The following is a 24431-nucleotide window of genomic DNA, read 5'->3' as shown; positions in this document are numbered from 1 at the left end:
CTACAGAAGGTGATAGGAACAGACTTGCTTGATGACAAGAAGAGATATCGCCTGAGGAAGCATGTGACTGCTGCTAGAAAAATTTTAAGTGGTAAAAGACAGAAAAAATTGAGAGTTCATCATTAAATTAGAAATGGAACTACAACAGTTTTTCCTCTCCTGTTGTCTTTGGCTGGTTGGTTTTTCTTAGTTTTTATTAATATAAACTCTTTACGGGTTGCATCTTTAAATATCAACAGGGGTAGAAATGCACAGAAGAGGGCTCTAGTGTTAGAAGTCATAAAACAAAAAAAAGAATAGATATCGCTGTGTTACAAGAAACAGTGATAATTTAAATGAAACGGACTGGGGGCTATGTTGGGGCGGTCAGTACGTTCTCAGTCATGGCTCTAATCTCAGTGCGGGGGTCGCTATTTTATTTAGTCCCACTCTTTGTGTTGACATTTTATCAATCACATAAATAGTTGCAGGGAGGATTGTAATGGTTAAGGCAGAAATCCAAGATATTATGTTTAAATTTGTGAATGTATATGCACCAAATTGTGGGCAGGACCGTTTGAGTTTATTTCAAGTATTAAAAGAAAATTTTGACATCTGTGATCAAGGAGAATGTGTTTTAGTTGGGGGGGACTGGAACTGTTGCGCCGATCCCACTTTAGATAGAATAGGACAGGAGCTCCACACCCAGTCATCCTGTTTTTTGTCAAAGATGACCAAGGAGTTGGATTTAGCAGATCTGTGGAGGACGAATCAACCGACCGACAGACAATATACTCGAATGAAAGTTTTTGATGGCGTGGTTACTGCAGCCAGATTAGACAGATTTTATATGTCTGTGTCTTTTTTGTAAATTGACTGTCTGTTGTCGTACGAGAGCGGCTCCAACTACCGGAGACAAATTCCTTGTGTGTTTGTGGACATACTTGCCAAATAAAGATGATTCTGATTCTGATTTAACATCAGGGCAATTAATTTTGAAATTTCCCCGGTTGGTTTTACAGATCATCATTTGGTATTTTTGGAATTAATTTTGTCACACGTGGACAAGCTGAGCTCATTCTGGCATTTTAATGTTAAACTTTTACATGATTTTGTTTTTGGTGAAAATTTTAAATTGTTTTGGAGTAATTGGAGTGCCAAGAAGGAGTTTTTTTTCCTCCTTAAATCAGTGGTGGGAGGTAGGGCAAAGTCAAGTGAAAGTGTTTTGCCAACAGTACGCATCCTTCTCTAATATTAATACTAGGAAGGCTACAGAGAAACTAGAAGAGAAAATTGAGGTTTTGGAGAGTGTGGCTGCTGAAAATATAGAGCAGTTAAATAAAAAAAGACAGCAGTTAACTTTTTTTCTTCAAGAGAAGGCTAAAGGAGCTCTGGTCCGGTCACGTTTCACCACACAGAGGGACATCGAAGGACCCATCTCCTTCTTTTTTTAACTTGGAGAGATCTTTTGGACAGAGGAAACAAATGGTGTGCCTTCAGAGGCCTGATGGGACTTCATATTCTGCAGAAATGAGAAGGCTAGCGGTGTCCTTCTATTCCAACCTGTTTGAGGCAGAAAGGTGCGATGGAAGGCTGCAGAGACACTACTTCAGGGTGTCCTTCAGCTGGGATCTGATGTGCAAGATGTCCTAGGCTCTGACGTTACTCTGAAGGAATTTACGACTGCGGTGACCCAGTTGACCTCTGGTAAGGCCCCAGGTTTCAGAATCAGAATCAGAATCATCTTTATTTGCCAAGTATGTCCAAAAAACACACAAGGAATTTGTCTCCGGTAGTTGGAGCCGCTCTAGTACGACAACAGACTGTCAATTGACAGAGAACACTTTTGAGACATGAAGACATTGACAAAAAAAAAAAACAGTCACTGAGCAATAAAGGGTTAATAGTTATCCAGGTTTTTTTTTTTTTTTTTTTAATGTAGGCGCCAGCCAGGATGAATTATGCGAACTCACGCGACGAGTAGAATGGCTTACAGTTCAAAAACAGCGACTCCATATGCGGGCTGCAGTGTGTGCTGAACTACGTGACGTCCGTTTCGTTGATATAGAAGCATATCCCGCCGCCCTTTGTTTTCCCCGATGATTCCCCGCATGACGGCGCCATCGGGTACAGCGTCGCACATGGCGGCGCAACGTCAGAAGTCTTTACTGGGCTTTAACAGAAGATGAAGCTCGTCCATTTTGTTGGGTAGGGAGCGTACATTCGCGAGGTGGATTGACGGGAACGCCAATCTGTGTCCTCTCTTGCGGAGTTTCACCTGAATGCCGGCTCACTTCCCTATGTGGCGCCGTTTCCACCTCCATGCGCCGATAACCGCGGACGCCGCCCCGGTAAGTAACTCGGGGAAAAAACTGAGCGGATTTGCGAAAGTTGGTGAAAGAAAGTCCGGAGTACCCTCCTTGATGGTTAGGAAGTCTCCCCTTTTGTAAGTGAGTCATGTAATGTCTCCAAAGACGAACGAAAAACACAAAAACAATACTAGAGAGAGCGTTACCGAGGCGACCACACTGGTAGGCGCCATCTTGGTTTTATCATGAGTCCGTGAACGCCAGTTACATGCATGGATGAACTGTATTGACATGCATGTGTGAGCACCAGTGACATGCGTACAAACGTGATTGACATGCGTGCGTGTCCATCAGTGACATGCATGTGAGCGCCAGTGACATGCGTGCGTGAATGTGAGTCGTGTTTATGAGAGCAAGGCTTTCAGTCGTGCATATGAAAGTGTTTGACTAGTGTTTAAAAGAGCATATCAGTCGTGTGTGTGTGAGAGCTAATCCTGAATAATGTCCTTAACAGCCCCTCTCATTTAGGGTCTTGTCTTGAAGTTCCTGGTTGTTACGGTCTGTGACCGGGATTTGAACTGTTTTCTGTGTCCCAACATCAACTGGACTGAGTGGCAGGGTGCGTTATTTATAACAATGTGGGAAGTTGGGCACTAATGTTTGGTGACATTATCAACATAGGCCACCCGAGATGCGCTCTCTGTGGGCTGACGAGTGATGGATGTATTGTTTTTATAGTGGGCTGTTGGCTCACTCATACCCTCCCAAGGTGCACTCTTCACAGGCATGCGAAGCCGTCAGACCGAGACTTCACCTGAGGTCTTGTGGATCTATTTTATTTTTTTAATCCCCTAAATTGTCCACCATGCCCCTGCAGTATTACTATTATTATTATTATCTAGCCATCCATTTTCTGTGCCGCTTATCCTCATTAGGATCGCGGACGAGCTGCAGCCTATTCCAGCTATCTTCGGGCGAGAGGCGGGGTACACCCTGAACCGGTCGCCAGCCAATCGCAGGGCACATACAAAGAAACAACCATTCGCACTCACATTCGCACCTACGGTCAGTTTAGAGTCTTCAATCGACCTACCACGCATGTTTTTGGGATGTGGGAGGAAACCGGAGTGCCCGGAGAAAACCCACGCAGGCATGGGGAGAACATGCAAACTCCACACAGAGAAGGCCGGGATTTGAACCCAGGTCCTCAGAACTGTGAGGCAGATGTGCTAACCAGTCGACCACCGTGACGCCTATTATTATTATTGTTATTATTATTATTTATTATTATTAGGTTGTTTTGTGTCATTTTTATTTGTAATTGTTGCATTGTTATTCTTTTACAATCCCTGACTGGGATGCCGGACTGATTGATGGACTGATTCATGAAGTACTGAGAAACACACATTGATAAGCTCACATACACAGACAGTCACGCTCTCCATTATCTGGATGCCAAATTGATGTGTAATCTCCCCTCCTCTCAGCCTTCCATCACTGTAAATTTAGCAACAGAAGCTTCTCAGCTGCTCCTTTCCAAAACCCAAGCCCTCGTCTCCCATCCACAGTATTTCATCCATCTCCTTCTCTGGGGTCATGGCTGGCCCCCTCCCCACATTTTACACACACAAACATGTATACTACACCCACACCTCAATCTCATCCCACAGCCAATAAGGGCCAGATGAGCTCAAGTATCACTGTAACACAAGGACATATTCTCTGAGCAGAGGCTACAGATTGTGCACACCTTCATCTTCGTCGTCACAGGAGTTTCTCTTCCTCCCCGAGGTAAGCACAGGGTACACGGGCAAATTTAATTTCAAATAAAATGTGCTGCTGCTTGAATTAAATTTTTACTGCCCATACAGTATACATTCAGCAGGACGGTCTGAACCATGTGATTCAGGGCACTGGGAAAAGATTATATTATAAACTGGCATAGTTTGACGAATGTGGAGAGTTCTAAACTAATGCTGAACATTTTAACTACGTGGGAATATTTTTCATACTTCAGTTCTCATTATTTCGAGTGGTAAGTAATTATTTATGTAACTTTCAGTCAAATTTAAACCCTCATTAAATTTCCCGAACACAGCGTATAATGCCCACTAGTGTGCATGAAACAGAGGAATCATGCTAATTGAATAGTTGTTTTCATTATTCTGAATTGAGTAATAGGATTTCAATAAAGAAAAACTACTAATAAACACTACTAATAGATGAATAATAGTCAATAGACGATACTGGTGACAGTGAAATTGGCCTTCGTCAGTCCACGCCAAAGTAAACTGATATAATAAAAGCATGACACAATGATATAATCTTGTTACTCAATATCAATTTATTTAAGTTACACTTGCTAAAATGACAGTTAAAATGTTTAGCCTATAATAAGCTTTTTCCTGTTGACTGACCAAAATAAATATTTTTTTAAGGTCAAATAGTTCACATTCTTTACTTTACAATCCCATAATGATATATATCTTGAGTTTTTGTCAAGGGTTGAAATTAACCCCTTTTTTGTATGACAGCTATTTGGGCACTTGTACCTGAACACCTACAAATTATGTTTAATGTGTGTTTGCAGATTTAGTAACAGGTCTCTGGTTCTACACAAGCAGACTGGGAAGTGATTTCTGCTTCATTTAAGTTAAATTATCACATATGTATCACATGCACATATGCAATATCACAAGTTGAGTCCTGCTCCTCTTGCATGTCAGTGTAACGAACTTTAATCTGATCTGAATGCCAGGCCTGGGAAGCCGGCTGTCACTTTGGTGATATAAGAGACTTAGATACAGTAATAATATACTAAGTCCTGTTGGATGTTAGGGGCTTCTCTCTTTCTCCCTCTCCCTCTCCCTGTGCGTCAGACTGATGTATTGCACTATAAATACATCTCATATCTTCAATCAGTTTGACCGAGGATGGTCCTCACCCCATTCTCACCTGTTCTGTTGCACTTTTAGCTTCAGAAAGCCTTAGAAATACTCCTCAGCGGTCAGTGCTCTCATACTGAGAACATTAAGTGGCCATCCACTAAATATACAGAGCGCTGATGTGTACGTATGTCCTGCCTGAATGCTGGGCACAAAGGAGACACAATGGACAGCTCTAAGTCGATCAAAGTGCTCGTTTATTGGAAGTTGATGCTGATTGGCTGGCAGAATGCAGAGGATCCTCCCTGTGGTCCAAGCCTGAGGATTAAAGCAACTATTTGGACTGTGTTCCTCAGCTGATGAGTCGGAATGTGACCCTTAACTAATCCTTTAAATCCCCTGCACCTGTGCCCACTGCTAAGTGTGACGGAGTCATCCAACGAGACTTATATATATATATACTGTATCATATTATATATATATATATATATATATATATATATATATATATATATATATATATATATATAATTATATATATATATATATATAATTATATATTTAATATGATACAGTTGTGTACAGTGAGCAGAAATTCTGACACTGGCTCCAGTTGAGATCATCTTCCTCCCTTGCTTCTGCTAGACGATTATCAAGGTTGTTGGAAGTAATGTTTAGTGTTAACATACATTGTTGGAACATCCTCACACTTTATCACAGAATCGCTCTTTTGTTGGGCCTTATCACGTTAGTATTGACCACAGTCATTTCTTTCCACTTGCTATTAACTTCTTAAACAGTCGATTCATAATTTAATTGTGACACTTTTTCAATTTGCTCAGCTCTATAGTGTCATTATTACCAGTGTTGGCAAGATTATTGTAGAAATGTAGTTGGTTACAATTACAATTACAATTCAAGTTACCCTGCTGAAAAGGTCATAGTAGTGTAACTATTTCAATGACTTTCTCAAAGTAATATAATTAATTACATTTGATTACATTTTGATGACTTTTCTTAATTTTCAATGAATGAATCAACAGGAGCCTTGGATGTTTCATTATTTTGGAATTAACCACATATTTGCTCTTTACACAAATGATAAACAAAACACAAAATGTAATATAATAAAAAATGTTTGTTGCATTATACATATATACTGTATACAGTACATATGTATACGGCATGTGGAAAACATGATACCATTTTGACCCAATGACAAATGCAACAATTAAGACAATATCGCAACATATGACAAACCAGATAAGTCAATGCTCCATAAAAAAATCAATGTTCGTTTTTGTTTTTAAAAAGTATGAGTCTTACCTTTTCAAAATCTCAGACAAAGTAATAGATTGCAGCACAAGGTGGCACTTCGAGGTCATATTTGGAAAAATATGTCATGTTTGAGACTATGGCTGAATGGCACATGACCAGGGAGAGCCAATCACAAGCGTTGGCTTTCGAAGGACGTTTTATGAAAAACAAAAAATATATATATCTTTTGAGCCTATTTTTCAAATGTAACTAACATTGTAATCATGAACATTTTGAAAAGCAACTGTAACTTAATTACACATTTTCTCTCAATCATGTAATGGATTACAATCACATAGATTTTGTAAATAAATTACATAATCTCTTTACAGGTAATTAGTTACTCCCCAACACTGATTATTACTGTATTAATTTGTAACGCCGTCACTCTATATCACTTACACATTTGTTGTTGATCTGTATTGCTGCACAACTGGATGCTTTATATTGCCAAAAGACCCCTAGTATGTACATTTGTGTTTATGTCCTCAATGTATATATTGTGATAGTGGATTTTTTGTTGTATTACTAGAGGCTCCAACTACGGGAGACAAATTCATTACGTTTTAACATTCTTGGCCAATAAAGATGATTCAGATTCGGCTTATGTGATTAAGTGGACAAATGCAGCCACATTATTTGATGTGTCAGGGCTGCTTGGTGTTTGTTCAGATGTTATTTTTACTCCTTTTCATCAAAACAATGTGAAAGACTCAATACAGAAATAAATAGAAAAGTCACGCAGAAGCAGTTAGTTCAACCCTGTGGTCTCACGAGGCTCTTTGTCTTTGCTCTCAGCTGCAAGGTCTGCTGTCACCATGTCCGACACTGAAGAAGTGTAAGTGGATCACACCTTGTCAATCACTATGCATCCTGTAGTCTAAGTAATTTCAAATTGGAAAAAAAATGTCGAAGATTTGAGTTTATTTCTGACTCGTTTTCATATTTCAGGGATCAGTTTGAGGGTAAGTAACCATTCAGGAATGTTTGATTGTGTTTTCAAGCATCCACAATAGTTTCAGCTGTCACAGTTTCAAGATCAGGCATGAAAGTATCCTTTGACATAAACAAAATGAGGTACTGTTGTCTTGTTGATGAATCCATATCAGCACCCATCCTAAAATAAGTTGACAATAATGTGCATGATTGGAATGCACTGCTAGAAGTAGATTGAACTCTAATATTGTGATAAACTACATACAACAACATACTGTACCTGTGTGGAATCTGATGATGTGCAAGTGTCAAGGCGGTTTATAACAGATAATGCGGTACAGTATACAGTACATGACAGTCAGATATGGTGATGATAACAATTTTTTTTTGTTTTTTCCCATTCCATGTTGTCTTTGTAAAGCTGAAGATGAGGAAGGTAAAGATGACTGAACCAGTTCTGAGCTCTGAAGACCTGTGTCCACTAATTTGACAGCTTTTGGGTTCCATGCTTAAGTTGAAGTGTTTGGCACAGACATCTGGTGTTTAGTAAACAAGACGTATTGTTTGAAATCTAAAGAGTGGATTGCCGTACTGTATTTTCCAGGAGTAAAAACAAGAATAAGTAAACAAATTACAACGTAGAGAGCTCAAACAGTTATTGCTATTCATCCCAAACAGCACCCATAAATCCCTTTTTATGAAGAACAATTATAGATATCCAAGTTTTGATAGATCTATTTATGTGTCTGGACAAAAATAAAATCAAATATTTTCTGGTTTGGCACAAAGTTAACTAACACACAGCTGTCAGTCAAACAGTTCAAGTTAAGGGTGTACTGCTGACTTCAGAGTGACGTTTTGAATCACATGGTTAAGCAAAAAATGGGATTGAGCTTTCAGGCTCGCTGCATTTATTTTCTTGCCATGTAATTAATGCAAAAGTCATTGACATCTTTCACACAACTGCCATGGCGGTGGAATGTGAATAATGATACTTGTGCCTTTACATTTTTTTTTTATATAAGACAGACAGACAGATATATGGAGATGTATATTGTTTTATATGTACAATTTTAGCATGAATAATGTTTAAAAATTAATGCTTATGGTAAATATTAGTTTTGTTAAATTTTTTTAGAGGTTTTTTACAAAATCCACTCAAACCAGGAACATGTTTCAATCAGCTCGCCACTACACCAAGTTCTCCATGACTTCTGTGTGAATATGGTCCCATCACTCACATCATCATCATCATCACCATCATCATCTGTTTTTCTCTTTGTTTTCCAGCAGCACCGTCCCTCGCTCACCAATCCATCTTCTGTGTAACTAAAGCAATCTCTCACTTTTGTTTTTTAATGGCTCTTTCTTGTCTGTGGTCTTCATTAATGGCCTCTTCCGACAACCTCTCCTCGGCGGTTTGGTGCATGCTGCGTGGCTGTAGCCCAGGAGGAGTTAGTAGAAGTAGAAGTAGCCCCTGAGGCGGAGGCCCAGGTAGAAGCAGAGCCAGAGGTAGAGCCTGAACCAGACGTAGAGCCTGAACCAGAGGCAGAACCCGAGCCACAGGCGGTGGTTCGTGAGGAGGAAGGTACGTGCCGTGGGCAGTCTGTTCACCCTTCTCCTGCTACCCTCTCAGCACTCTTCTCTCTAGGACAGTCAGTACTGTACTTTGCCAAACAACTGTACTGCGAGTTAAACTATATATATTTATATATATATGTTTTTCAAAATTATATCTTTAGCATAAACCATATGCTGTCCAATTTCTACCTTTATCTAATGCAACTTGAAGCTCTTCACAGGGCATGGAAACACATTTGGTTACTCAAACTTAAGTCAAAGAATGCTACCCGCATAACTCAAAGGCAGAAGAACCATGTGATATCTCGTAGTCAGTCAGAATAGCAATGAAAGCAATGCAAAAATATATATAATTAGATATACTGATATATCATTATTTTAAAAATCTGTTAAGCAATGTAAATTTACTAAAGTAAAGCAGTGTACGGCAATCAAATTTGTTGTAGTTAAAATATAGTATTTCAGTCATTTGCTCTATAGGGGATTAAAGTGCTAGAAAATGACCCCAAAAAATTATTTTCCTTTAGATTTTGAAAGATACAAAAACTTGACAGATACAAAAATTATATCATTCTACATGATTCATGTCCTTCGCATTACAGAAGCATACAGCCAGCATTGTTGCGTCCGTAGACGGAGAAAAAAAAAGACATTGTGATTTACCAAAAATCTGATTTTTTAAAATCGATTAACTTGCTTCTCAAAAGGTAGATTTTATTCTGAACTGCATATATAGGCATGTATCATCTTCATATTTAAAATTTACTGAGCACATGAATTGTGCAGACAAGCGTATAACCTTGATAACTGCCACAACATGCGAGTCAAGGTATCGCAACATGTTAAATGTGGAGCACGTTCATGCTATATAGTGTGTTTCGGGTTTCATTACTGTCTCGCCATTTTTTCTCAAAACTGATGTAACACTCGAATATTTATTGCCAAAGCCTTCAAAAGTCACTTTCCAATGTTTGGGCATACTCTGGGGAACAGGACTCTGTTGCACCTTGCACTTTAGTCTAAGTATTAAACCCTCATGAACCATTGTTTTTGGAGTGAACCATAGCAAACATTTACACAACGTTTACATCACCAACAGCGTTAGCTAATACATAAACCAAAAATATTACGTCCGATTTCCTGCATTTGTGTGTTATGATATGTGCATAGAATGCTGAGAATGAGAACAAGACATTCATATGCTTTTACATGATTAAATGGCCTCTCCTGAGGTCTTGAAAAAAAAATATTTTTTTGAAATAAACAGTCCATTTTTCATATTGAACTGAACTATTGTTAAAGGCAAACACAACTTGGATGACTTGTCATTTTATTCTGACATCATGTAAAAGCTATTTTTTCAATTCTCATAATTCCATTGTTTGAATCTTTCTTTTTGTTAGTAGATGAGAAGTGAGCGTGGCAAACTGCAACATGGTATTTACACTGGGGTGTTTGCATTAAATTTAACGGTTTGAAATTGGTATATATTATATATATATTCATATCCTCCTCGCTGATAATCTTTGGCAGGGAAAGAGCCCGAGCTGGTGCGTGAGGTAGAGAAGTTCTGACTAGATATTGTTGGACTCGCCTCCACACACAGCTTTGGCTCTGGTACCAGTCCACTCGAGAGGGGTTGGACTCTCTTCCACTCTGGAGTTGCCCACTGTTGCCAAGCCGGGGGGCAATAATTATACCCACACCTGCTTGGCGCCTGTACGTTGGGGTTCACCCCGGTGGACGAGAGGGTAGCCTCCCTCCACCTCCGGGTGGGGGGACGGGTCCTGACTGTTGTTTGTGCCTATGCACCAAACAGCAGTTCAGAGTACCCACCCTTTTTGGAGTCCTGGGACGGGGTGCTGGAGAGCGCTCCCGCTGGGGACTCCATTGTCCTCCATCCGGGGGACTTCAATGCTCACGTGGGCAATGACAGTGAGACCTGGAAGGGCGTCATTGGGAGAAATGCTCCCCCCCACCCCGATCAGAAACCGAGCGGTGTTCTGTTATTGGGTTTCTGTGCTCATCATGGATTGTCCATAACAAACACCATGTTCAAGCATAAAGGTGTCCACACGTGCACTTGGCACCAGGACACCCTAGGTCACAGTTCAATGATCGACTTTGTGGTCGTGTCATCGGACTTGCGGCCGCATGTCTTGGACACTTGGGTGAAGAGAGGGGCAGAGCTGTCAACTGATCACCACCTGGTTGTGAGTTGGCTCCGATGGTGGGGGAAGATGCAGGTCCAACGTGGCAGGCCCAAACGTATTGTGAGGGTGTGCTGGGAACGTCTGGCGGAATCCCATGTCAGAAGGAGTTTCAACTCTGACAGAACTTTGCTCATGTTCCGGGGGAGTGGACCATGTTCCGCGCCTCCATTGCTGAGGCGGCCGACCGGAGCTGTGGCCGTAAACTGGTTGGTGCCTGTCGTGACGGCAATCCCGAACCCGTTGGTGAGCTACTTCCTCCAGCTCTTCCGGGGGGATCCCGGGGCATTTCCAGGCAAGCTGAAAGACGTAGTCTCTCCAGCGTGTCCTGGGTCGTCCCCGGGGTCTCCTCCCGGTGGGACGTGCCCGGAACACCTCACCAGAGAGGTGTCCGGGAGGCATCCTAATCAGATGCCCGAGCCACCTCATCTGGCTCCTCTCAATGCGGAGGAGCAGCGGCTCTACTCTGAGCCCCTCCCGGATGACCGAGCTTCTCACCCTATCTCAAAGGCAGAGCCCGGATACCCTGCGGAGGAAACTCATTTCGGCCGCTTGTATCCGGGGTCTTGTTCTTTCGGTCACGACCCACAGCTCGTGACCATAGGTGAGGGTAGGAACGTAGATCGATCGGTAAATCGAGAGCTTCGCCTTTCAGTTTAGCTCCTTCTTCACCACAACGAGCAACGGACAAAAAATACCAAGTCCGCACCACTGCAGAGGCTACACCAATCCGCCTGTCGATCTCCCATTCCATTCGTCCCTCACTTCTGAACAAGACCCCAAGATATTTGAACTCCACCACTTGGGGCAGGATCTCATCCCCGACCCGGAGAGAGCATGCCACCCTTTTCGGACTGAGAACCATGGTCTCAGATTTTGAGGTGCTGATTCTCATCCCAGCCGCTTCACACTCGGCTGCGAACCGCTCCAGTGAGAGTTGGAGATCACGGCTTGATGAAGCCAACAGAACCACGTCATCTGCAAAAAGGAGAGATGCAATACTGAGGCCACCAAACCGGACCCCCTCAACACCTCGGCTGCGCCTAGAAATTCTGTCCGTAAAAGTTATGAACAGAATCGGTGACAAAGGTCAGCTTTGGCGGAGTCCAACCCTCACCGGAAACGAGTCCAACTTACTGCTGGCAATGCGACCAATCTCTGACACTGGTCGTACGAGGACCGAACAGCCCGTTTGGCACCCCATACTCCCGAAGCGCCACCCACAGGACTCCCCGAGAGACATGGTCGAACGCCTTCTCCTAATCCACAAAACACATGTAGACTGGTTGGGCGAACTTCCATGCACCCTCGAAGACCCTGCTGAGGGTGTAGAGCTGGTCCACTGTACCACGGCCAGGATGAAAACCACACTGCTTCTCCTGGATCTGAGGTTCGACTTCCCGACGGACCTCTCCAGCACCCCTGAATAGACCTTACCAGGAAGGCTGAGGAGTGTTATCCCCTATAGTTGGAACACACCCTCCAGTCCCCCTTCTTAAAAAGGGGACCACCACCGCAGTCTGCCAATCCAGAGGCACTGTCCCCAATGTCCACGCAATGTTAACAATTCACAGTCACATTCACACCTTTAGACAATTTAGAGTCTTAGATTAACCTACTATGTGTGTTTTTGGGATGTGGGAGGGAACCAGAGTACCCGGAGAAAACCCACGTAGGCACGGGGAGAACATGCAAACTGCACAAAGGCAAGGCCAGATTTCAACCCGGGTAATCAGAGCTGTGAGGCAGATGTGCTAACCAGTCGGCCACCGTGCCTCCCAACATCAACAACTCAAAACTAATTCGCCTCCCAATACTGTAGTGTCAAACTGACCATCCAATAAATTTTATCCAACAAAGCAGCCACTTTTGAAATTCTGTTGTGCTGGGCACTACAGTATGGGCCTGTGCAGGGGCCCCCACTGACTATGCAACACCCCAGTTTGGTAAATGGGGCTCATTAGCCATGAATTGTAAAGTGGCAGCAAGCAAGTCTGATCACTAATGAATTCTGTTCTGCTCTTGCTTTGGACGCTTGCTGCATGCAGATGGCTATGAAGAGGAAGGTATGTTGGTCTAGATTATTTTAATTGATTTAGTTGTTTTTCTGTGTGCAAAGCTGTTTTCCATTCACCAACTTGGTTTCCAGAGAAAGGCAGAAGTAACTTAGTCTCTGCGTTAGCCAACTGAGGTGTCATTAAAGCAAGATGATGAAGAAAACACGCAGGGCCATACTTAAACAACTCATCTCTGCCTCTTCTCTTCTCTTCTTTGCATGAATGTGTCTCGCCAGTGGAGGAGGGAGATCAAGATGGTACTTTTTATTTCCTGCTGAGTCGCTGTTGCTTTGCTTGTTTTTGATTTCTTCCTGTGTGGGAATGGGGCTCCCTTCTAGACAACTTCAAGATAATCTCAGTATATAAGAGTATATAAACTGTCCCTGTGGCAATCTAGCTGTGTTTTTACCATGCACATCTATTAACAGTTATTTGACTCATTAGTGTCAAACCATTAACTTAATTTGTAGTACAATGTACTGATTACCTGGTCCTGTTTTCGTTACACACTAATTTACCAAATTAACTCAATAAATCAGGTAATACTGCAGTATGAATTTAAGGTACTTTATAGGAATTTGGTAGCGGTGTTGTGGAAAGTTTTTCGAAAATTAAAACTCACATCATTCAACTGTCTACTGGAGGTTTGAAACCACTTGCAGCCCTGTGATGTAACACAGCTTGTCCACAACGATCCTCCCCCAATTAACCAACACGTTGGACTTTGTCTTCCTCCACATTTGAGCCTCTAACCGTGTGATCTCTCACCTCTCTCCCTGTTCTCGTTCTCATTATGGTGCCGAATATCCAGAAGAGAAGCCAAAGTTCAAGTGAGGAAGTTTTTTTTTACTTTTGTGGACACATTTTATTGTTGCCATGTATGGGTCACTCATTTTATTATTTCATTTAACAGACCAACTGCTCCCAAGATCCCTGATGGGGAGAAGGTCGACTTTGATGTAATCTTACATTTCTGATAAACATGTAGTTCTATTTAGCCATGTTTAAGTAATTATAGAGGACTGATCCTGATCTAAAGCAGCTTCACCTGGAGGGCCCCAAAAAGCTTTGTTGACCACAAGGGCCGCGTAGGTTAGACACCAGAGATATACTTTACAATGTAGAGTGGGTGCCCGCCTATTCGCAATTCACTACTTGCAAAATCACCCAGGCACAAATGATGATGATGACAGATTTTTTTTTTTTTTTTGGGGGGGTTAATTTATCGTATTTTATTCGCAAATAAATTGCCTGTAGGTGTGAATGGTTGTTTGTTTATATGTGCCCTGCGATTGGCTGGCGACCAGTTCAGCCTCTCGCCCGAAGATAGCTGGGATAGGCTCCAGCACGCCAGTGACCCTAGTGAGGATAAGCGGTACAGAAAATGGATGGTGGATGGAAAAACTCGGGTATTTGCTGTTTTTGTGTTTTCTGAAATGCCCTAGAATGCCACAAGATAGCAGCAAAGCCCTGTCTTGGTGCGAAAATACGCTGAAGCGACACATTTTGACAATTACAAAAGGGGACATCAGTTACTCGCATTTTGTCACTATTCAGTAGAGGTGGGACCATGTCATTGCTTTGCATATAACAAGTAAGTCTCAAATCTTGAGACTATGGAATTCAAAGTGTTGGACTTGCAGCTTGACTCTGGATTTGCCTGTCTCAGCTTGGGACCTGACCCGCGACTTCAGGGCAAAGACTTGAAATTGACTTGTGACTACCTAGTAGTAGTGGTACTTGAACTCCTACAACTACCACTACACATTATGTGTGTTCATCCTCCCATTTTCCATACCGCTTCTCCTCACTAGGGTTGCGGGCATGCTGGAGCCTATCAGAATCAGAATCAGAATCATCTTTATTTGCCAAGTATGTCCAAAACACACAAGGAATTTGTCTCCGGTAGTCGGAGCCGCTCTAGTACAACAGACAGTCAATTTACAGAACACTTTGGGGACATCAAGACATTGACAAAAAACAATTGTGCAAAAAGATGCAGAGTCCTCTAGCACTTAGAGCAGTTCGAACGACTAATATTGCAGTAGTCCGGTGCAATGACCATTGTGCAAAGGGCGCTGAGACTTCAAGGAGTGTATGCTATCACAGCTATCTTCGGGCGAGAGGCGGGGTACACTCTGAAGTGGTCACCAGCCAATCGCAGGGAACTCTTTATACTCCCACGGTCGCGCGGCCGACAACGCCCGCATTGCATTATCTCTCGTGATTGGTCCATTTTAGTCACATGCTGTGATGACGTACTCAGCGTGCCCCTTGTTTCTACATACCATCTACGATCAATTTTGCAGCATAATTATCATCATCTGGTCATCTAGGTCCATTCGTTCTAGCAGACACTGTTCCATTTTCCAAACTGCGCGCGTGGGTTGCGCTCGACTATAAAGGCAAACTACGCGCGGGACAGTCGCAGTGACGTCAGCGCGGTCACCGTCCATGCGAGTATAAAGAAGCCTTGGCACTCACATTCACACCTACGGGCAATTTAGAGTCTTCATAAGGTACCATGCATGTTTTTGTGATGTGGGAGGAAACCGGAGTACCCGGAGAAAACCCACGCAGGCATGCAAACGCGATACAGGGGAGGCTTTGAACCCGGTTCCTCAGAACTGTGAGGCAGATGTGCTAACCGGTAGTGCGAAGTGCCGCCTCATCCACTCCGTTTATTTTATTATTGTTCACTAACTGCGTGCCGCCTCATCCATGTGATTAATGACCTGCCTCGTTGTTGCTCACTTCTGCAGTCTTGTGGGTAATGCATGTCATTGCCCTTTAAAGTAAAGAATATCATCATCAAAGCCACAGTGCCTCTCGGCTGCCTGTAGGTGCCATAGTTCACATAAAACTCAACCTGTCGAAGTGGATAGTGGGAGAGGAAATGTTGCTAGCCACTGCTGAAATCCACAGGTATTTGGTTAGTGGGCCGTGTTAATGTTTGATGGAGTCTATGTTTGTTTCAAATACACGTGTCATCATCTCTGTTTTATAAACTTTGTAAACTCCAACTAGTACTGGCAATGTACAGCTTGAAGCCTCTTTTTTGAAGAATATTTACTCATTATATCAGCCAAAGTCCTGTTTGTTGTCAAGTGAGTGGAGCCTTCTGCCTCCATACACCACTTGTCTCTCAAGTTTGGATTCGCATGTCAAAACAAAATCTTGGCCAATCGACGGATCGTATCTCGATAAACTTGTGAGTCGGGTCGCTCGTATCTTGAGGCACCACTGTATTTGCTAGTGTTTTGGCGTGTTAAACTCTGGTGAGCTTTGACTTAGTTCTGGAATACTAATCATACCAAAGTTACATAATTATTACCAATTGTGTAATTGTTTGAATTGGCGACAGGAAAAGTTGGCCCCCGAGGTCAAAAGGTTAAGAGCCCCTGATCTAAAGAAAGATTGTTTGTGATGTCCAAAACACAGATGTATTGCTATATAATTTTGGAGGTAAGAATGAAAGAATATTCAGATTCTGAAACTAATTTATTCCAGAATTCGATTCAAATCCCACAAATTATCACTAAATTTCCTATGGCCACAAGTGAAGGAACAAAGAAAAAGTATTATAAACATTGCTTTATCACAAGTATGGAAGTGCCCCTCAATTCATTATTCGATCAAAAAAAGTAATCATAGACCATTAGGACAATTGTATGCTTTCCAATTTTGTGAAGGCCCATTCCTGCTCGAGTGTGACTGTGTCCCAGTGCACAAAGCAAAGTCCATAAAGTTGAGAAGAAACTGAGATGGATAGGAGAGTCTGACTTTATATGTTTTTAATCTTTAGTTCTATAGCAGTCATGGCCTTGTCTCCAAATCATTTTGCCAAAATAGTGGTGTGTATATACTGTAACATGTTTGCAGTCATGTTTTTGTACTGAGGGTCATCTTTGGTCTGTGTCATGCAGGACATCCAGAAGAAACGTCAAAACAAAGACTTAGTTGAGCTTCAGTCGCTGATCGATGCTCACTTTGAGTGCAGGAAGAAGGAGGAGGAGGAGTTAATTGCTCTCAAAGAAAGAATTGTGAGATGTCCCACAAGTATAGGCACTCAGCATCACCATTGCGTCTTCTCAATGTGTAACTGTGTCTTTTGTTTGATGTGTTCAGGAGAAGCGTAGAGCTGAACGAGCAGAGCAGCAAAGGATTCGAGCTGACAAGGATAAGGAGCGCCAAGCCAGACGGGAGGTACAACGCTTTTGTCTCTGAACTTGCTTCTGCCTTTTTCTTCACAACAAGAAAAATGTGAAACATTAAATAGAATTGCTCTTTAATACAAAACAATGAAATAAGCCCTGATTAGTCCTACTGGACAGTAACAGCACACAAGGATGATACAGTAATATCAAAGAATGAAAAATAGGTACAATATGTATGTACATATTTTCAACATCACACAGAGAGCAGCAGTGTATTTGGCAACTTTGCAAAAATAATAAATACCATACAGTATCCGACAGTACAGTATCTCCTCCTTGAGCCGTCACCTTATTGTGGTTGAGGGGTTTGTGTGTCCCAATGATACTAGGAGCTAAATTGTCTGGGGCTTTATGCCCCTGGCAGGGTCACCCATGGCAAACAGGTCCTAGGTGTCCTAGGTGAGGGACCAGACAAAGCACACCTCAAAGACCCCTTATGATGACGACAAAAAAATTAACTCAGGTTTCCCTTGCCCGGACGCGGGTCACCGGGCCCCCCTCTGGTTGGTGCCTGTCGTGGCAGCAATCTCCGAACCCGTTGGTGGACACCAACTGTGATGGATGCCGTCAAGCTGAAGAAGGAGTCCTATCAGTCCTTTTTGGCCTGTGGGACTCCTGAGGCAGCTGATGGGTACCGGCTGGCCAAGCGCAATGCAGCTTTGGTGGTCGCTGAAGCAAAAACTCCGGGATGGGAGGAGTTTGGTGAGGCCATGGAGAAAGACTTCCGGAGGGCTTCGAGGAAATTCTGGTCCACCATCCGGCGTGTCAGGAGGGTGAAGCAGTGCACCATCAACACTGTGTATAGTGGGGATGGGGCGCTGCTGACCTCGACTCGGGACGTTGTGAGCTGGTGGGGAGAATACTGTGAAGACCTCCTCAATTCCACCGACACGCCTTCCCATGAGGGAGCAGAGTCTGGATTCTCTGAGGTGGGCTCTCCTATCTCTGGGGTTGAGGTCACCGAGGTGGTTAAAAAGCTCTTCGGTGGCAAGGCCCCGGGGATGGATGAGATTCGCCTGGAGTTCCTCAAGGCTCTGGATGTTGTAGGGCTGTCCTGGTTGACACGCCTCTGCAACATCGCGTGGACATCGGGGACAGTGCCTCCGGATTGGCAGACTGGGGTGGTGGTCCCCCTTTTTAAGAAAGGGGACCGGAGGGTGTGTTCCAACTACAGGGGCATCACACTCCGCAGCCTCCCTGGTAAGGTCTATGCAGGGGTGCTGGAGAGGAGGGTCCGTTCGGAAGTTGAATCTCAGATTCAGGAGGAGCAGTGTGGTTTTCATCCTGGCCGTGGAACGGTGGACCAGATCTACACCCTTGGCAGGGTCCTCGAGGGTGCATGGGAGTATGCCCAACCAGTCTACATATGTTTTGTGGACTTGGAGAAGGCGTTCGACCATATCCCTCGGGTGCTCCTGTTGGGGTTGCTTCGGGAGTATGGGGTACCGAATCCCCTGATACAGGCTGTTCGGTCCCTGTACGACCGGAGTCAGAGTTTGGTCCGCATATCCGGCAGTAAGTCGGACTCGTTACTGGTGAGGGTTGGACTCTGCCAAGGCTGCCCTTTGTCACCGATTCTGTTCATAACTTTTATGGACAGAATTTCTAGGCGCAGCCGAGGCGTAGAGGGGTCCGGTTTGGTGGCCTCAGTTTTGCATCTCTGCTTTTTGTAGATGATATGGTTCTGTTGGCTTCATCAAGATGTGACCTCCAACGCTCACTGGAGCAGTTCGCAGCTGAGTGCGAAGTGGCTGGGATGAGAATCCGCACCTCCAAATCTGAGAATCATGGTCCTCAGTCAGAAAAGGGTGGTGTGCCCTCTCCAGATCGGGGATGAGATCCTGCCCCAAGTGGAGGAGTTCAAGTATCTTGGGGTCTTGTTCACACGTGAGGGATGAATGGAACGGGAGATCGGCAGCCGGATCGGTGCAGCGTCTGCAGTGATGCGGACTTTGTATCGATCCGTTGTGGCAAAGAAAGAGCTAAGCCGAAAGGCGAAGCTCTCGATTTACCGGTCAATCTTCGTTCCTACCCTCACCTATGGTCACGAGCTGTGGGTCGTGACCGAAAGAACAAGATCCCGGATACAAGCGGCTGAAATGAGTTTCCTCCGCAGGGTGTCCGGGCTCTCCCTTAGAAATAGGGTGAGAAGCTCGGTCATCCGGGAGGATCTCAGAGTCCTCCCGGATGACTCATCTGGCTCCTCCACATCGAGAGGAACCAGATGAGGTGGCTGGGGCATCTGATTCGGATGCCTCCTGGACGCCTCCCTGGTGAGGTGTTCCGGGGAAGTACCACCGGGAGGAGACCCTGGGGACGACCCAGGACACGCTGGAGAGCCTACTTCCTTCTGCTGGCCTGGGAACGCCTCGGGATCCCCCCGGAAGAGATGGATGAAGTGGCTGCGGAGAGGGAAGTCTGGGCGTCCCTGCTAAAGCTACTACATTTCGAACCCAGCAACACTCAGACAAAAGCTAGGACAAAATCCCTTGAGAGCGGCACGGTGGATGACTGGTTAGAGCGTCTGCCTCACAGTTCTGAGGACCGGGGTTCAATCCACGGCCCCGCCTGTGTGGAGTTTGCATGTTCTCCCCGTGCCTGCATGGGTTTTCTCCGGCCACTCCGGTTTCCTCCCACATCCCAAAAACATCCATGGTAGGTTAATTGACAACTCTAAATTGCCCGTAGGTGTGAATGTGAGTGCGAATGGTTGTTTGTTTATTTGTGCCCTGCGATTGGCTGGCAACCAGTTCAGGGTGTACCCCACCTCCTGCCCGATGATAGCTGGGATAGGCTCCAGCACGCCCGAGACCCTAGTGAGAATAAGCTGCTCAGAAAATGGATGGATGGATGGATATATAAATATATATATATATATCAATTTATATTCTTACAAGACAATCTAGAGTCGTCAATTAACCTACCACGCATCTTTTTGGGATGTGGGAGGAAACCGGAGTGCCCGGAGAAATCCCACGCAGGCACGGGGAGTACATACAAACTCCACACAGGTGGGGTTGGGGAATGAACCCCGCTCCTCAGAACTGTGAGGCAGACGCTCTAACCAGTCGTCCACCGTCCCACCAAACAGAATACATCCATCCATCCATTTTCTGAGCCGCTTCTCCTCACTAGGGTCGCAGGCGTGCTGGAGCCAATCCCAGCTGTCATCGGTCATAGTCAGAAAAACAAAGCCCTCAAAAAAATTACTCAGAAAAACAGGATTTTTTTTTTTTTTTATCCAAGTGAATGCAATACGCTTCCGTAGTAAACCAATCAGATTTCAGATTCAATAAACTGCACCACAGAGCAGAGCCCTGGTGACGTTAGTCGTACAATGCTTGTAGCTGGGTGGCATGTTTCAACCCAGTAAAGAATTTCGTGTTCACCATTTGAACAATGTAGCTGGCTCAGACCCAACATAGCTATCAAAAGAGGATGGATTTTTTCTATAAATCATACACATCTCTGGTGAGTACGATATCTTTTATTGAACATGTTTTGGTTTTTGTCATGTTATTAGATAAATAATGATTTTGAATTACTGCTGTACTGTCGAGATTTGGCGTCAGTACCACAGTAGCACTTTGGCCTGGAAAAACAGCACACAAAAATGATCAGAAATAACCAAGTCCTTAATGTCCACAGATAAAATGTCAACATCCTGAGATTACTCAAGCTAAGATGTGACCTTGAGTGTGTGTCAGACTCTTTATATATTGAGAGAGGTCAAATTTGTCCAACACACCAATCCTCTTAAAAACATTGTAGGCAACATATCTCTCCGGTTTTTCATTTTCACATTGCAAACTTGAATAATTACATTAAATTACATTTCATATTGTAAATTTAGTGACATGTTATCTTGTAAATTAAAGATAAGGTAAATCAATGGATGCTATTGTATATGTAAAAAGCAGGTGGAGGGGGTGCCATGTAGATTCTCGCCTGGGGCACCACATCTGACTGGAGGGGTATTTTCTTTTCAGCTTATAATGCTGAATTGACTGAATTGATTGTATTGATTGTGAATATTAATGTGTCAGGCAGAGCGGATAAGGAAGGAGGAGGCCGATGCCCACAGGAAGGCTGAAGATGAAGCTAAGAAGAAGATTGCTCTGTCGAGCATGGGATCAGGCTTCAGCAGCCATCTGCAGAGGGTATATTGGATTTTTCCTTTTTTAAACTTGTTATTTTTCATTTCGTTACTCAAACTTAAAACATAACGTCCTGTGTTTTTGTAACTTAAGTGAAGAATAATGATTGGAGGTTTCCAATGACTTTACAGGTGGACCAGAAGAGAGGCAAGAAGCAGACCGAGAGGGAAAAAAAGAAGAAGATTCTGGCAGAGAGATGCCAACCGCTGGCCATCGACAATCTCAGTGACGACAAACTGAGGTAAAACCGAAGACAGTTAAAATAGCATTTAGAGATAATAAAGCTCTAGTATTACAGAAAGTCTGTCATGATTTGAAACAATGGTTACATGTCTGTGGCAGACACAATGCTTAGGTGTTTGTGTGTGTTTTCATGGCAACATGTTAAGCAAAGCAGCATACGTTGACTCAGTGGTACGGTATTATTATATGTCACAAAACTACATCACAAAAGTGAGAATTGAGGGGTGTATTTTGGCCATAAATTTGGTCGAATTCCAAATTGTCATAAACTAATCACTTTTGTCACCAAGTCACACCTTCGCATCCAAGCCGTCAAGCACAGTGCAATCATTTATTTGATCATGTTCAGAGTTTTGTGATCAATTTCCATTCTATTCACTTTTGAACTGGCATTTAATTGTCGTTACTTTGTGTTTATCAGGGAAACGGCAAAGGAGATGTGGGAGTGGCTGCACAGCCTGGAGGAGATTAAATATGATCACTGTGAGAAGCTCAAGAGACAGCGATATGAGGTCTGTAGAGAGCGTTGATTAGGATTTTTCTTTTTAGTAATTTGCTCATTACATGCAAAGGTTTGTGAGCAAACCATCATAATGCAGTATGTCATAATTATGATTAATATTTGAGTATGACAATGGGTGAATGTTGATGACACATATACTTGCGTTCAGTTTACCAGCAGTGACATATCAGTCTGATACAGTTCTTCCCATCACATCCAAATTCTTTTGCTGTTGAAGAATTCTGCAATGGTAGTCATATGATATCCAATCTATTTTCCAATACATTATTTTTGTACATCAATCTTATAGAACCTAAGGAGGTCACATCACTAGTTTTCCGCTCTCTTTGGAAAAAAAATAGAAATTGGTTTCATTCAAAAATTCTAATGTATTCAAAGTAAACATAAACAAACAGTGAGGAAAATTAAATGTATCTCAAATGTTTGCAATTCAATCATATTGTCTTTCAGGTAATCTCTCTCAGAAATCGCATCGATGAGCTGCAAAAACAGTAAGTATCATAAACCACTGCAAGCATTTGTGACTACTTTCAAAAAAGTTGCCCTTCTACATAACACATGCAACAGCATATTTTAAAAGTAATAGCGCCTCCTGCCCGATGATAGCTGGGATATTTTTAAATACCACAGTGCAAGCAATATAAAATTGAAAATGTTCTTAAAACAGCGGCACGGTGGATGACTGGTTAGAGCGTCTGCCTCACAGTTCTGAGGACTGGGGTTCCAACCCCGGCCTCGCCTGTGCGGCGTTTGAATGTTCTCCCCGTGCCTACGTGGGTTTTCTCCAGGCAATCCGGTTTCCTCCCACATCCCAAAAACATGCATGGTAGGTTAATTGAAGACTCTAAATTGCGTGAATGTGAGTGTGATTGGTTTGTTTATATGTGCCCTGCCATTGCCTGGCGACCAGAACAGGGTATACCCCGCCTCTCGCCGAAGATCGCTTGGATAGGCACCTGCCCGCCCCCGACTCTACTGAGGAGAAGCGGTACAGAAAATGGATGTTTGGCTGCACCTTAAAACAACAGCTTCAGAATCATTTTGATGTAACTAAAGGGAAGAATATCAATGTCAGTGTCAACATCAACTATTTTAGTGGTTTCAAATATTAGTGGACCAACCTGGACACGGGTTTTCACGAATGTTAGTGTTAAAGTATCTGTGCACAAATTTTATTATCCAATAATTTGAAAAAACAATATTTACGAGAAGACATGATGCCATAACACTGATGAGTTTTACAAGTCTTTTATTGTCACGTTCCCAACCTCCTTTAGCTTGCCATTTTTCTCTTCTGACCATGTCTTTGTTAGTTCAGTTCTGATTAGCTTAAGGTCAGTTATTTACCAATGCCATTTCATGGTATCAGTACAATGAATAAAATGCAATGCTATTAAGACAGCATTTTCTTTCTTGAACTTTTTAATAACAAATGTCTCTGCAATATCAGATTGATTCAACTCCAAAGTTCTTATCTTTGTATGAAGTATAGACGTTCACTGTTGTTGATTTGTAGCTACATCGTGGCTTAAAAGTAAATAACACTGACCATAATAAGTGTTTCAAATATTACTTAAATTCCTATTTCTAATTTTATTATTGTGTATTTTATAAACAAGTGTGAACATGGAGTGATTTAAATTCGGCTTTATTAGTCCTATTAGATTTGAAGTAGCCCATACACAAACAGAAACATTTTTATACAGTGAGCTACATTATATTTATATCATGATTTTCCAGATCTGACACTGTTTTCCTTTCTTGTGTGTACCTTCCAGTAGCAAGAAAGGAGCCGCCACACGCCGCAGAAAGTGAGGTCTGTGCCAGTCAGGCTGGAGAGGAAACACGTTGGCGATGCTGCGACCACCGCACCCACGAGAAACCTGCAGCGCCAGTACAACGACAGCTGGACACGCGTTGTTTTCTGGATGGATTTACGTCCACTCAATACATCAAGCGTTCATCATTATATTTGTATAACGATAGTGTGACTGACTGTCCAGAAAATAAATATCGT

The 24431-nt window shown here is 43.1% G+C and overlaps 1 protein-coding gene across 2 annotated transcripts; it reads left to right on the top strand.

The window, feature by feature from the left end:
* Positions 1-3971: 3971 nt before the first annotated feature.
* Positions 3972-24431, top strand: LOC133416731 (troponin T, fast skeletal muscle isoforms-like). 2 transcript variants are annotated; one of them, XM_061703809.1, is made up of 16 exons: positions 3972-4079; positions 7289-7328; positions 7442-7455; positions 7848-7862; positions 8871-9014; positions 13266-13283; positions 13511-13531; positions 14086-14104; positions 14188-14233; positions 17201-17317; positions 17403-17480; positions 21538-21651; positions 21780-21889; positions 22313-22403; positions 22865-22905; positions 24193-24431. In XM_061703809.1, exons 2-16 carry the CDS (start codon positions 7309-7311, stop codon positions 24227-24229), a joined length of 885 nt encoding a protein of 294 aa, XP_061559793.1. In that variant the 5' UTR covers positions 3972-4079; positions 7289-7308; the 3' UTR covers positions 24230-24431. The 2 variants fall into 2 exon arrangements, with proteins under 2 accessions (XP_061559793.1, XP_061559803.1); XM_061703819.1 differs by lacking the exon at positions 13511-13531.

Source organism: Phycodurus eques, chromosome 2 (genome assembly GCF_024500275.1).
Source record: "Phycodurus eques isolate BA_2022a chromosome 2, UOR_Pequ_1.1, whole genome shotgun sequence".
In the NCBI taxonomy this organism is placed as follows: Eukaryota; Metazoa; Chordata; class Actinopteri; order Syngnathiformes; family Syngnathidae; genus Phycodurus; species Phycodurus eques.
This window is presented reverse-complemented; position numbering and strand designations above follow the sequence as displayed.

Excerpts from the sequence above, each read along its gene's own strand:
- LOC133416731 (XM_061703809.1), top strand. The coding sequence starts at position 7,309 with ATGTCCGACACTGAAGAAGT. Across the intron at positions 14,234-17,200 it reads GGGAGAAGGTCGACTTTGAT|GACATCCAGAAGAAACGTCA; the intron begins GTAATCTTACAT and ends TGTGTCATGCAG. Across the intron at positions 21,652-21,779 it reads TCAGCAGCCATCTGCAGAGG|GTGGACCAGAAGAGAGGCAA; the intron begins GTATATTGGATT and ends ATGACTTTACAG.